The sequence below is a fragment of the Condylura cristata genome, unplaced genomic scaffold, assembly GCF_000260355.1.
Source record: "Condylura cristata isolate star-nosed mole 26May11 unplaced genomic scaffold, ConCri1.0 scaffold00012, whole genome shotgun sequence".
Taxonomy (NCBI): Eukaryota; Metazoa; Chordata; class Mammalia; order Eulipotyphla; family Talpidae; genus Condylura; species Condylura cristata.
In genome coordinates this window covers 29,313,739-29,326,165 of record NW_004567113.1, presented here as the reverse complement: position 1 = coordinate 29,326,165, position 12,427 = coordinate 29,313,739, and the positions used below count along the sequence as shown (strand labels likewise).

General features: G+C 34.1%; 1 protein-coding gene across 1 annotated transcript in view; it reads left to right on the top strand.

Moving 5' to 3' along the window:
• Nucleotides 1-12,427, top strand: part of SRP72 (signal recognition particle 72kDa) — a 31,360-nt gene that overhangs the window by 15,638 nt on the left and 3,295 nt on the right. Inside the window, exons 11-17 of the mRNA XM_004681276.2 lie at nt 2,685-2,757; nt 4,056-4,120; nt 5,476-5,571; nt 6,362-6,465; nt 6,598-6,675; nt 7,298-7,435; nt 10,244-10,281. Coding sequence (XP_004681333.1) covers nt 2,685-2,757; nt 4,056-4,120; nt 5,476-5,571; nt 6,362-6,465; nt 6,598-6,675; nt 7,298-7,435; nt 10,244-10,281 — 592 coding nt within the window. The remainder of the gene's footprint in view (nt 1-2,684; nt 2,758-4,055; nt 4,121-5,475; nt 5,572-6,361; nt 6,466-6,597; nt 6,676-7,297; nt 7,436-10,243; nt 10,282-12,427) is intronic.

The following is a 12,427-nucleotide window of genomic DNA, read 5'->3' as shown; positions in this document are numbered from 1 at the left end:
ATTTATTTTATGCATACAAGAACTGGGGTGTAGGCCAGAGGTGCAGAGAGGGTAAAGGAAGGAGAACAGATTCACCAGAGACAGTGGGAGAACAGGCAGATCTGCACAGATACACTGATGAGGGGAGCAGTGCCTGAGACAGGACCGTGTGGGTCAGCTCCCTGGCACCTTTTGGGTCAGCTCCCTGGCACCATGTTGGTCAGCTCCCTGGCAGGGGATTGAATTTATGCTACAGTGGCTGGAGATAGTTTGATAGTGCTGAGACTTTAACCCCTATGCCACCAGGGAGGACGCTACTTTAATATTTTTGATATCCCTTTGTACTTTTCTTCAAAAAGCTCAAAACAAGTAGTTCACAATGAGAAGATAATACCTTGTTCTCCTTTACTTCAAGGCACCTCAATTTATTAAGTTTTTTTTCTAACTTCAGGTAGGAAGCAAAATATATAGATGATCTGAAAGAAGTGGGACTAGCTAGAATAGATATTTACACAAATTGTAGATTTGAATTGTAAAGGCTTTCTATACTTAATGTGCACCAAGAATCCAAGACAGGTTTAGAAGCATTATAGGCTTCCAAACCAGGTAGATGGATTTATGATCTTCCAAACTCTCTTATGTTTATATAACCTGGTAGTTGAAGTCTGAAGTCACTGCTAATGGTTGATGAACTTTCCTTTTTCAGGACCAAAATGTCTTTGACTCCAAAAAGAAGGTGAAATTAACCAATGCAGAAGGAGTAGAGTTTAAACTTTCCAAGAAACAATTGCAAGCTATAGAATTTAACAAAGCTTTACTTGCTATGTACACAAACCAGGTAGGTTACAGGTGTCTGATTCCCTTGCCAGCCCTTTTGGAGTCTGCCATGAATAGTAATAACAACCTAGCCTCTTTTTTTTTTCCATTTTGTATTTTGTATTAACCTGTGTATTCTGCAGAATGTCATAGATTTTACTTAATTCTTTACAGTTGGTTTTTAAAAAGAAGAAAATAGTATTCCCATTTTTAAATGTGATCAATTTGTCATTATCTTGTTTCTAATCTTACACTAATCAAATTAAGAATCATCAAAGATGTAAGACATTTGATAGATAAAACACCCTTTTTGTTTGTTTTTGCATTGCATTTCACTTATAGTAATATCATGCTATAAATCCTGAGGTCATTTTTCTTAATTTTAATATTATGATAATTTCATAACTTCTGAGTAGAGGTTTTCAGGTTTCGTTGAGAAAGTGAAAGTCACGTTTTCATTATTTAGAACTGAAGCAAGATAGTCTCAGATACTTTACACGAAATGACTATTTTGTTGTTTTGAATTAGTGATACTTGATGTATCTTTTTAACAAAATTCTGGAATTTAAGTATCCAGATAAATGTTATAATTTGTCCTTCCTTAAATGTTTTTAGAATTTCTAATTTAAATTCAGTACATACAGGGAAAAGTAGTTCTTTGTTTATTATTATATTCAGTAGATTTCCTTCCTCCTCCACGGACCCTTTTCTCTTTGGTCATTTCATATGTAATTTTACTGACCAATTTGGGGGGGGGGTGCATGGGAAATGCTGTCTTTTAGGCAGAACAGTGCCGCAAAATATCTGCCAGTTTACAATCCCAAAGTCCTGAACACCTCCTGCCAGTGTTAATCCAGGCTGCCCAGCTCTGCCGTGAAAAGCAGCACACCAAAGCAATAGAGTTGCTTCAGGTAAAGGAATTACTTGGTTTTGGTTTTTTTTTAAAGACTTATTTATTTGTGCATACAGAACTGAGGTACAGTCCAGAGGTGCAGGGGTGGTGAGAGGTGTCACCAGAGACACAGTGTGGAGCAGAACAGGCAGGTGGACTGAAATACACTGCTGAGGGAAGCAGTGGGTGGGTCAGGAGAGGTCTGCCAAGCCATGTGGGTCATTTCGCAGGCCAGGGATCAAACTCATGCTGCAGTGGCTGAATAGCTTCATAGTACTGAGCTTTAACCCATTGCGCCACCAAGGAGGTCCCCTCACTTGGATTTTTAGTGAGGAAAACAATGTGGTTACATCCTTGTTGGATTGTTAAAACATACATATTTGTTAATTTCATAGGTAAAAAGAAAGTCACTCTAGTTAATTTTTAGGCCATACCTTTGTTTTATATAAATTTACATTAGCAAGTATTGGCTGCAAATTCTAAGGAATGCTTTTCATTTGGAGATCAATTTAGCATGATAGTAGACTTAAATGCCAGAATGTACTTTACTCCAGTGAGTCCTAATCAAAATCTCAGTACTAACTTGTTTTTATTAACTTAAACCAGCTCTTAGATTACATGTGTGAGTTGCTTGAGGGTAAACTACCATGAAAAGTTGGATAAAATTAGGACCATCCTGAGAGACATAATTGTCTAGTGCAGACTCTTAAGTAATGAAGTATTATTTACTTTAAGTGTCTTTCTCTTAAGAAAAAAAAGAGACTATTTCTTACATAGTACTCTTATAGTACTCCTAATATTTCTGACTTCTTGGGAACATGTCATTATTGTACTTACAAAGCAAATCAGTGTCAAGATTGATTTTGACCTGAAACCAGAAGTTTGATGTTTTAAAGCTAGCTTTAAAATGTTATATAGCTGAGAGACGTAATTAGAAAATGTACAGCTATACTTGTGTAAACTAAATGTGATCTTTTTCTCCCAATTAAAAAATTAGGAGTTTTCAGATCAGCATCCAGAAAATGCAGCTGAAATTAAACTGACCATGGCACAGCTGAAAATTTCCCAAGGTATTAGCGATAATTCCATTGTGATTAAAATTTCATTTTCATGGAAACATGTTTGGAGTGATTGTGAAGTAACAGTGGACTTTGTAATTATAAACTTTGTATAGTGATGATGTATATTTATTACTGTTTGAAACATGAAGCTAGATTTTGTGGGTTTCAGCATTTAGCACAGTTAGCCTTTAGTTATTCCTAAATTGTTAGAATGATTATCAGTTTATACCCTAAAAGAAAATCAAGAGAAACAAAGGCGTCCGCTGTTCCAAAAGACCAGAGTTAAATTTCCTGGTTATGTCATCTGTAGAAATGCTTTTACTTGTCACTTAATAGGATTGCATAAATAAGGGTAGTTTATATTACCCATGTCTTTTGGGAAGAAGAAATGAGGAAATTAATGAGAACTGATATTTTTTAATGTTACAGAAAACTGCTATTGTGTTTGTCTATGATTTTGAACTAATCTTGAGTCACTTTCTAAAACTGTCTTGCCAATATTTGGTAGCTACTATCAACTCTAACTATTTTAAGTTTAAATTAAAGTTCTGTTAGAAAATTCTGGTATAGACTCTGCATTCTCAGTGAGGGTGATAATTGGTTTGGGAGTAGTTGAAAAAAGTCTTAGATATGATAGTTAAAGTTTCATGAACAGAGGGGAGGAATTAGTAAAAGAAAATGTCTGAAAAAGCTTCTGATTGGAGTAGTAATGAGAAACCCCAGTGGTCTCCTTGTTATATTTTCACTTTTGCTTACCTTCCTCCTTTGTTTCTTTTTCCTGTTTCTATCTCCATTTTCTTGTCTTTTCTTAATTTTCTTTCCCTATCTAGTTTTCTTTATTTTTGCAAGGATTATTTATTGTAGTAAATTTACTCAGAAGGAGCTACTCATGGGTTTGTCTTATTTGGAAAATTTGAAATTTGTAATCAATGAGAAGTCAGAATTTTAACACCACAGTGCAGTTTTCCATTGCACTTATATCTGTCTATAGTAACATGTTTTGAAGGCCCTTAGGCAAATAGTTTCACCACCAAGATACAGTATGAAAAAAAGAGAAGTTAAACTCAACAGACTGAAAGTTGGGAGACTGCTTCCCGATGGCATTTCTGCCATTAACATTCTTTGTGAGATTAATATTGCTTTGGCATTCACTTTCTTTATCTGTCAAATGAGTAGAGTATGTTACCCTCAACATCCTGACGTTTAAGTGTTAGCAGTATAAAGTATTTCTCTTAAACTTAATTTATTTGGTTTTTCATAGTATACTTTCTTAAATGTATTGCTGATTTCCCTTTTAATCTCTTAAGGTAATATTTCCAAAGCATGTCTAATATTGAGAAGCATAGAGGAGTTAAAGCATAAACCAGGCATGGTGAGTTTATCACTAAAATATTTTTTAAGACTAAAAAATGTAAGGGACTCATTGGTATGTTTGATGTTTCTTTGTGTCATTGTAATTTCTGCTTATTTCTCTACATATTCATAATGTAGGACTAGTGGTTAAAATAGTAATCATACTTTCTGGTATAAATTTAATTTTATTCAGTATTCTACTTTGTGTTGGTTCCTTATTTGGTCAAATATGCTAGGTACTGTGTAGACCTAATATTACCACTGAGTCAACCTTACATAACCAAAGAATAGTACTAAATTATTTTATAATGTCTTCAGTGTGATTTCTTTGAGTTAAAAACAATTTAATAATAGTGGCCAACACATTTATGTAGTTCTCTGATTATTCAGGCGTCAGAGATTTAAATCACTAACCTAGCTGTGAAAGCATCTGTTTCAAAACTAATTCTGTGGTGGTGCTAAGTGTGCTCGTTGAATGGGGCTGTTTCATTCACTTCTGTTTAGCTAACAACTTACTTACAGTTAGCCTTCAGTAAACATAGTATCCTAATAGTGCTCTTTCTCTTTTGAAGATTCATATGTTAAAGTCTGGGCTGTGATTATATTAGAGTCAGATATATGGCTGAAAATAAAATGTTTCTAATATTTGTTGTCTGACCTATTCCTTTCATCTAGATCTTTGGATTGATTGACATGAAAATGTTCAGAAAATCCCAGTTTATCTAATTAATTTGTGTAGAACTTTTCATTCCTAATACTAGTTTTTTCTCTCTCCCTCTCCCCCTCCTTCCCTCCCTTCCTCCCTCTCTTTTTTTTTTTTTTTTTTTTGTCTAGTCAGTTTTACTGATTTTTCTCAAAGATGCAGCTTTTTCCTTCTGTTTCTTTTCTGTCCTAGTCTCCTATTGTTCTTCCCCCCTCACTCCACTCCTGCCACATGGGCCTCCTTACTGTCCCTCCCCACACTAGGCTAAGTTCGCATTGGCTTTATGTAGCTCAGACAACATGTGACTCATCATGGGGGTTTAATCACAGTTGTGTGTACCTCACTGAGCATGCACTTGGGTGTCCTGGCAGTGTCTCATTAAAAAATTGATTCTGTAAGTGCTTAGACTCAACTTTTATGCTTGCTTTTGTGAACTGGCACAGCATTAGGGAAAAGGTGTATTTTACACTTTTCTATTTAAAAACACTATTGTTCATGGTATTTGTAGTTTTTATGCTTTATAGAACATATCAATGTTTATGACTAATTAGGTACTGGCAAAGAGCCTAGCAATCTTTATTTGCTTTTTTTTTTCAATTTTTTATTTTCAAAAGCTTATTTGGGAGAGAAGGTGGGGTTTTATTCATTAATGTGTACCTTTGACTGGTTAGGTATCTGCATTAGTGACCATGTACAGCCACGAGGAAGATATTGATAGTGCCATTGAGGTCTTCACACAAGCTATCCAGTGGTATCAAAGCCACCAGGTAAATAAATAGAGTAAACTGTTAGTGGGGACATGCTTTTACATAAAAATAGGCTGCAGTAGTTAATTCAAAATTTTGAAGAATTGAAACATTCCAATTCACTATTGAAAAGATGGAAAGCTAGACTGTTGGATTTTATTCTCATGCCAGATCCAAATAAAGTTATCAAAAGTAACAAATGGTTACAAATGAAAAAAAAAAAAAACTTATTCACGGTTTTTAAAGTTCTTTCCTATGTGTGTGCTTGTATATTTGTGAATATAGTCTCAAGAAATAATATAATAGTTTACAGTTGCATATAAGAGAACTCATCTTCAGTGTCTGAAGCTGGGTGGTAGTAATTGTAAAACGGTAGTATTTGAAATAATTACATAGCATGTCTGTAGCTAATAGAAACGTCATCATATTTTCCCAGTATAGGTATCTGTATAAGTCATACCCAGCTTTGTAAACATTTGTAGTGCTTGTGTTATTAGTACAGTTAGGATATCTGTATTCTGAGAAATACTGTTAATACTTGAAAACTGTGGTGAAATCTCTAAGATTTGATTGTGGGGAAATACTTCTAAGTTATGTAGAGATGGGTTGTGTTCCAAGTTCATAAATTGGTATAGTTACTTGTACTAGTTTGCCCACCCCCACCTCCTGGCATATGTGTGTTTGTTTTTGCTGTTTAAATGCATATTGTAAAACTTAAGGTGAAGAATTTAAAGGTCTAATGAATATAACTTCATTGACTTGCTAGATATTTAGCTTAAAACTTCTTTTGCTCTTTTTATTGAACCTGTAGCCCAAATCCCCTGCTCATTTGTCCTTGATAAGAGAAGCTGCGAACTTCAAACTCAAATATGGAAGGAAGAAGGAGGCAATTAGTGACCTAGAACAGCTATGGAAGTAAGCTCTGAAAGGTGGGGATGTAGAAATCCAAATTTCATTTCTCTTATTTGAAATGAAGGAGTTATTTTGCCTATTATGTTACTTTTCCCAGGTTTATAAACTGTTGAGTAACTTTCTTGTTTCTTATAGACAAAATCCAAAAGATATTCATACCCTGGCTCAGCTTATTTCTGCTTATTCACTTGTAGATCCTGAGAAAGCAAAAGCGTATCCTTTTGATTATTCCTGACTGCTATCATGTCATACACTAGGTGTCTTTCAATAGTTTTTTGACTAAGGACTTTTCTGTTGTCACTTTTGACAAACAAAACTCTTGTCTAAATAGTAAAAGCAAAAATGAAAATTTTATTAATGTGACTGGAAAATACAGTGATAGATAAGTCCAAGAAAAAGGATATTTTGTTTGGGTAGTAGAATGTGCCTCTGAAATGTCATTCTCATTGAACTGTCTTAGGTCACATGCCCATCTCAAATAATTACTGACTATAGCAAAATTCACTGCCCCCTTGACTGAGTTTAGGTCATGTGATACTTCAATATGGGTGTGTTCCCAAACTGGGTGGGGTAGTAGAAAAAGAAGTGGGTCAAAACTTTGTGGAAAGCAAAACTATGCTTTATAAACTGCCACAGCATTAAGGTACATTATTAAGAATTAGATGATTAGATTCATCCCTTCTCAAATTCTTTCAGAATATAAAAATTTAACTTTTTGACCTGCCTTATTATTTTATGGGAGATTGAAGAATTTTTTTTGGAAAATGTGTTTTTCTATTGGTATAGTTCTGTTGGCAGACATATATTGTGTTCCTGAACTGTTATTCAATCCCAGTCTTAGTAAACACTTGCCCTCATCAGATAGTATGTCTCTAAAAGTGGATGTGGACGCTCTTGAAAATTCTCCTGGTGCTACATACATTCGGAAGAAAGGTGGTAAAGCTACTGGAGATAGTCAACCAAAGGAACAAGGGTAACATTTTTCATTGTAACATTCACTGGTACTCATTTTAATTACAAAGAGAATAAGAAATGTACTCATAATTTGTTAGTGAAATTTAAGTCCTCTTTATTCTGTGCTCAGCTAGTCCTCATTTCCCTCCTCCCAGCCTACTATTAATAGTGTATTGATTGTGTATCCTTCCAGATTTTTTTTTTCTGTTTATTCACAGAAGTGTTGCAGATATTTCCCCTGTATGGTCTGTTATTTAGTTTTTACAGAAATGGGATTATATTGTACTTAATGTTTCCGACATACTTTCTTTCATTTAATACTTCTGGAAGATTTTACTGTAGTCTTAATACGAATATATTTCATTTTATGCATGGTGTTCTATTGGCTAGGTGTGCCTTACCTTATTTACCTGTAATTTATTGAAATACTTTTAGTAATTTTAAACTAAAGTTCACCTGAGGTTTATTTGCTGACTCGGAGGAAAGGTTTTCCAGGTTCATTAACAAGAAGGCAAATTAGACTCTTTGTACTCCTGCATTGCCCACTCAAGTGCACTGTTAGCAACGGCCTACTAATTAAGATTTTGTTTTTTATTCAAGATAAATGGCAAAACACCCAGCTTTGTAATTTTCATAGTTTAACTTTTTTTTATTTTATATATATACACACCTATATAATATGTATACATATATAATATATATATATTATATAGATATGTAAAATGAAGAATGATGTTATATACAGATATCATTCTTCATTTTGTACTTTTAAGATTTATTCATACAGAACTGGGATACAAGCCAGAGGTGCAGGGACTTCACCAGAGACAGAATGGGGAGCAGATCAGGCAAATCTATGAAGTACACTGCTGAGGAGAGGTCTGCCGCTCCATGTGGTCACTCCAGGCCCCGGGGTCAAACTCACACTGAAGTGGTTGCGGCCAGCTTGCAGTGCTGTGTCCTAACCTGTTGTGCCACGAAGGAGGGCCGTTTTGTACATTTTTAAAATCTCAGTTTTAATCCCCATGGTTTCTCACTTTTGATGCCTTTTGAAGTTAGTTTTTCCCCAACTTAAAATCAGCAACAATATGTGATTGACTTCATTATAAATTCTTTGTTTTCCTTTTGTTGTTATGAACTCTGGCTTTTAAAAAAAGGCATTTTCCACATTATAAGATTCTTTAACTTGTAAGGAGCTGGTGATGTAAAGATACTACATTGTTCCAAATTTGATTTCAACATATTCTCATTTCAAGCCTTATCAAGAACCCAAAATTAAAAAAATTCAAGTCAGGTTTTATCAGATTTTCAAGTAGTAGCGCTTATTTAAGTATTTTGTGGGGGTTTTTTTTTTTTTTTCCTTTTCTAAAACAGGATTGGGTAATTGATAAGAACATCTTTTTTTTCTTAATCTTGTCATCTTCCCCCCCCCAAGTCATTAAGATGTACAATGACTTTTAATCTTTTAAATTCAGCATTAGTATGTCTAATAGTATAATTTAACCTGACATTCAGCAGAGTGTGTGTTATTAATATCACTTATGCTAACTTACGGATGTAAAGGTTTAACTTCAAGTATTGCCATTAGTGACATAAATCATAGTCTTTGTCCTCTTTAAAGTCTAGCAGAAGGAAATATATTTAAACAATAATTTAAATAAAGGTTGTATATGTTATAATTATGCAGGACATATACCAGAGGGAATAGTCAGTCCCTGGGGAGAGGGGGAGCTTAGGAGAGATTTCTGGGAGGGGGAGATTGCATTGAGTCTGAGAAGATGAGGAAGGGGTGAGCAAAAGGCAAACAAAAGCAAGAATTGATAGAGAACTTTTGGGAAATTGTAGGTATAACTGAAGTATGATTTGTAGGGAGACGATTTAGAAGATGATTGCATAGTTGGGTGACAGGTGAAGCTCTAAGAAATTGGATGTTGTATTCCTTGTTCTTAGAAACACTCTAAAAAGAACCTTCCCAATGGAATTCCTTGCTAAGATGATGTTTTGGCAGAAATTGTTGCTGTGTCATCCTTCCAGTTCATTGGTTTTTCATAGTCCCCTATAGAAGCATATCACATAGATGTTTATAGTTTTTTTTTTAATGTCTCTTCTCACTACAGCTATCCAAATACTAATTATTTTCAAGTGTTTCTTTATTTGTGCTTTTTCTTTTGTTTTTGGTCAGCATATTTAGTATTTTGCATATCACATGGATATTTATAGTTGTTTTTTTTTAAAGTCTCTTCTCACTACAGCTATCAAAATAATTATTTTCAAGTGTTTCTTGATTTGTGCTCTTTTTGTTGCCTTTTTTGTTGTTTTTGGCCTGCGTATTTAATATTTTGCTTTTATGTAAATTCATAATTTCAAAAGTTAAAAGATGAAAATTGCTGAGTAAATTTCTGCCCTCCCTCCCAAGGAGACAACAAATATTACTTGCCTTGGATATCTTCCCTGAGATATTCTTTGCTAGAATTTGCCTAAATTTGTTCTTCTGGCAAAGGGTTTAATTATCTGTTCTCTAGTTTTGCCAAATACAAATTAACCACAGTAGTCGAATGTGCAAATTTCTTACCTTTTTTGTGGACGCTCTATGTGCCAGTGTTAATGATAGCTGTTTTCTGAAAATATTTGTCACCCCTCTTTTTTAAGCAACCTTCCAAAAAACTAGTGTTGAAGCTGGATTAAACTTAATGTAATATTCCACTTATTTTATTAGCTTTGATGAGTCAGTGCCAACACTTACAACACCTTTTATAATAAAGTTTCCACCTCACATTAATACTCTGAATATTTAACATGATGGTAATGATTTTCCTTCTCTTTGTAGGCAGGGAGATTTGAAAAAGAAGAAGAAGAAAAAGAAGGGTAAGATTTCTTAAAATCTTTAGATTCCCTTGTGTAAGTTAAACACCTGAGTGTCGTTCTGTATGGGAACCTTTAGCCATAAATATACTTCTCCCTTGCATACTTGAGCATTGACTTTTGTCGACAATAGCTGTCATTGTATTATTTTAAAAAGAGCAACTCTGGAGTTAGATTGCTTGAATTCAGATTGTTGTTGTAGTAATGGTGCTCTTCGTTGTGACTAAACAGGTCACTTAATCTGCCTGAGTTTTCCCATCTATATAACAATATAACATTATACCTCATAGGATTAAATGAGCTACTACATATAAAACTTAAATAACAGTGCCTGGTGCATTAATTCCTTATGGATAGGTTGCTTTTGAGGGGCCAATGATGCTACAAGTACTATGAAATTCCATAAGTCAACTTAAGAAATTTCACTTTTAAAGAACTGTCAGTGTAGAGGAAGGTTAGCAGATCTAGTAGTTTGCATCTTTTTATTCTGTAGCACACAAAATTGAACTCCTTAGTCATTGGGTGTTTGCTGGAAACACAACCACATACATGGCATTACAACTAGGAAGATACAGATGGGCTTGTTTGGAATTAACAAGTTTCCCATTAACCTGATTGGGTCAGCATAGGTCACTGCCTGACCTTGGACCTTTAACCAGGGGAATACCATACATTAATTTACTGTAGGCTTGTGTTCTTAATCTGTGGCAATGCTTGGCTTAAGTGGAAGTGCTTTGTTAACCACCCACTTGTTCCTGGGTGACTTCAGTGAGAAGTCTGTGGTATGAATCAGGTTGCTTTTTGATTTTTCCCACAGCTATAATGAGTCAGGTTTCCCAGATCAAAGTATATCACTATTCCATCTTTCATCCAACTTCCAAATTTTAGTGATATCTTTTGTCCTTTCTTCTGTTGTGTTTACTGCCACGTCAGTAGTTTTGAGATAGTACAGAAACTGTCTGTAGTCAGTATATTGAACTAGTATTTTATTCTTCACTTTTGTATAGTATTTGGAGATTTTTAAAAGTTCAGTAAATACTAGTACAAGAGAACAGCTACTGACTAAAGCAGCAGAAAGCTCAGATTCACTTTGCTTTCTCTTTTTCCTGTGGTTTCCAGATGAGCATTTTCTAAAACTTAAGATTAATATATGCTCATTCTGAAAACACAAGAACCAAAGACTTTCATCATTGTAGAGTGACATAAAGAGTACACAGTGCCCTACTCTAAATTCATGCTCCCAGAGATAATTATTTAGCTTTTCTATATAGAGAAAAATACAGACTATGTATTTATATGCCCAGTCAATAAAAGTTTTTACAAGTCTCATACAAATATATCATTAGGATAATTTATTTAATCTTTAGACTGTCCTGTGCAGACTTCTTTTTAAAAATGCAGACATTTTTTTAAATTATTAAATGTAGGTGTAATTTACTTTTGAATAACCCAGTTGAATACTTTGCTGTATTGTAGGTATAATTTCTTATTGATAGGCATTTAAGTGTTATATATAAGGCTATCAGACATGACTTTGTAGCTTATGGATTGCCACAGAATAAATTTCTAGAAATATAAATTCTAACTGGTACTGCCAAATTAAACTGCTCTCTACTAAGGATATACCAGAACATGTTTTTTGAGTTTCCTGTCACAAATACTGAGTATTACTGCTTTATCAGTAATATTCTGTCAGTTTGATAGAATTTTATTAATTATAAAATCTTCATCTTTTCATGGCTGATTACATATTTCTCCTGGCTTACCCTAACTATAGATATGCCCATTCTTTGTGTGATTTACCTGTTACCAAGAAATTGTTCTATATTAAGGATATTAATCTACTCTATTACATAGTATGCAAATATTTTTTACTTTTCTTAAAAATCTGACTTTTTAAATTTTAAATGATTTATATAGATATATCTGTGAAATCTTTTTTTAATGGCATCTGAGTTTTATGTATACCTAGAAATAGAGCCTTTTCCATTGTTAGATTGTACAGATGAAAATCTTAGATAAATTTTAGTTTGTTTTTTTTTGAAAGTTTTTTTTTTATTTATTTGCACATACAGAACTGGGGTACAGGCCAGAGGCTCAGGGGCGGTGAGAGGCTTCACCAGAGACAGAGTGGGGAGCAGAACAGGCA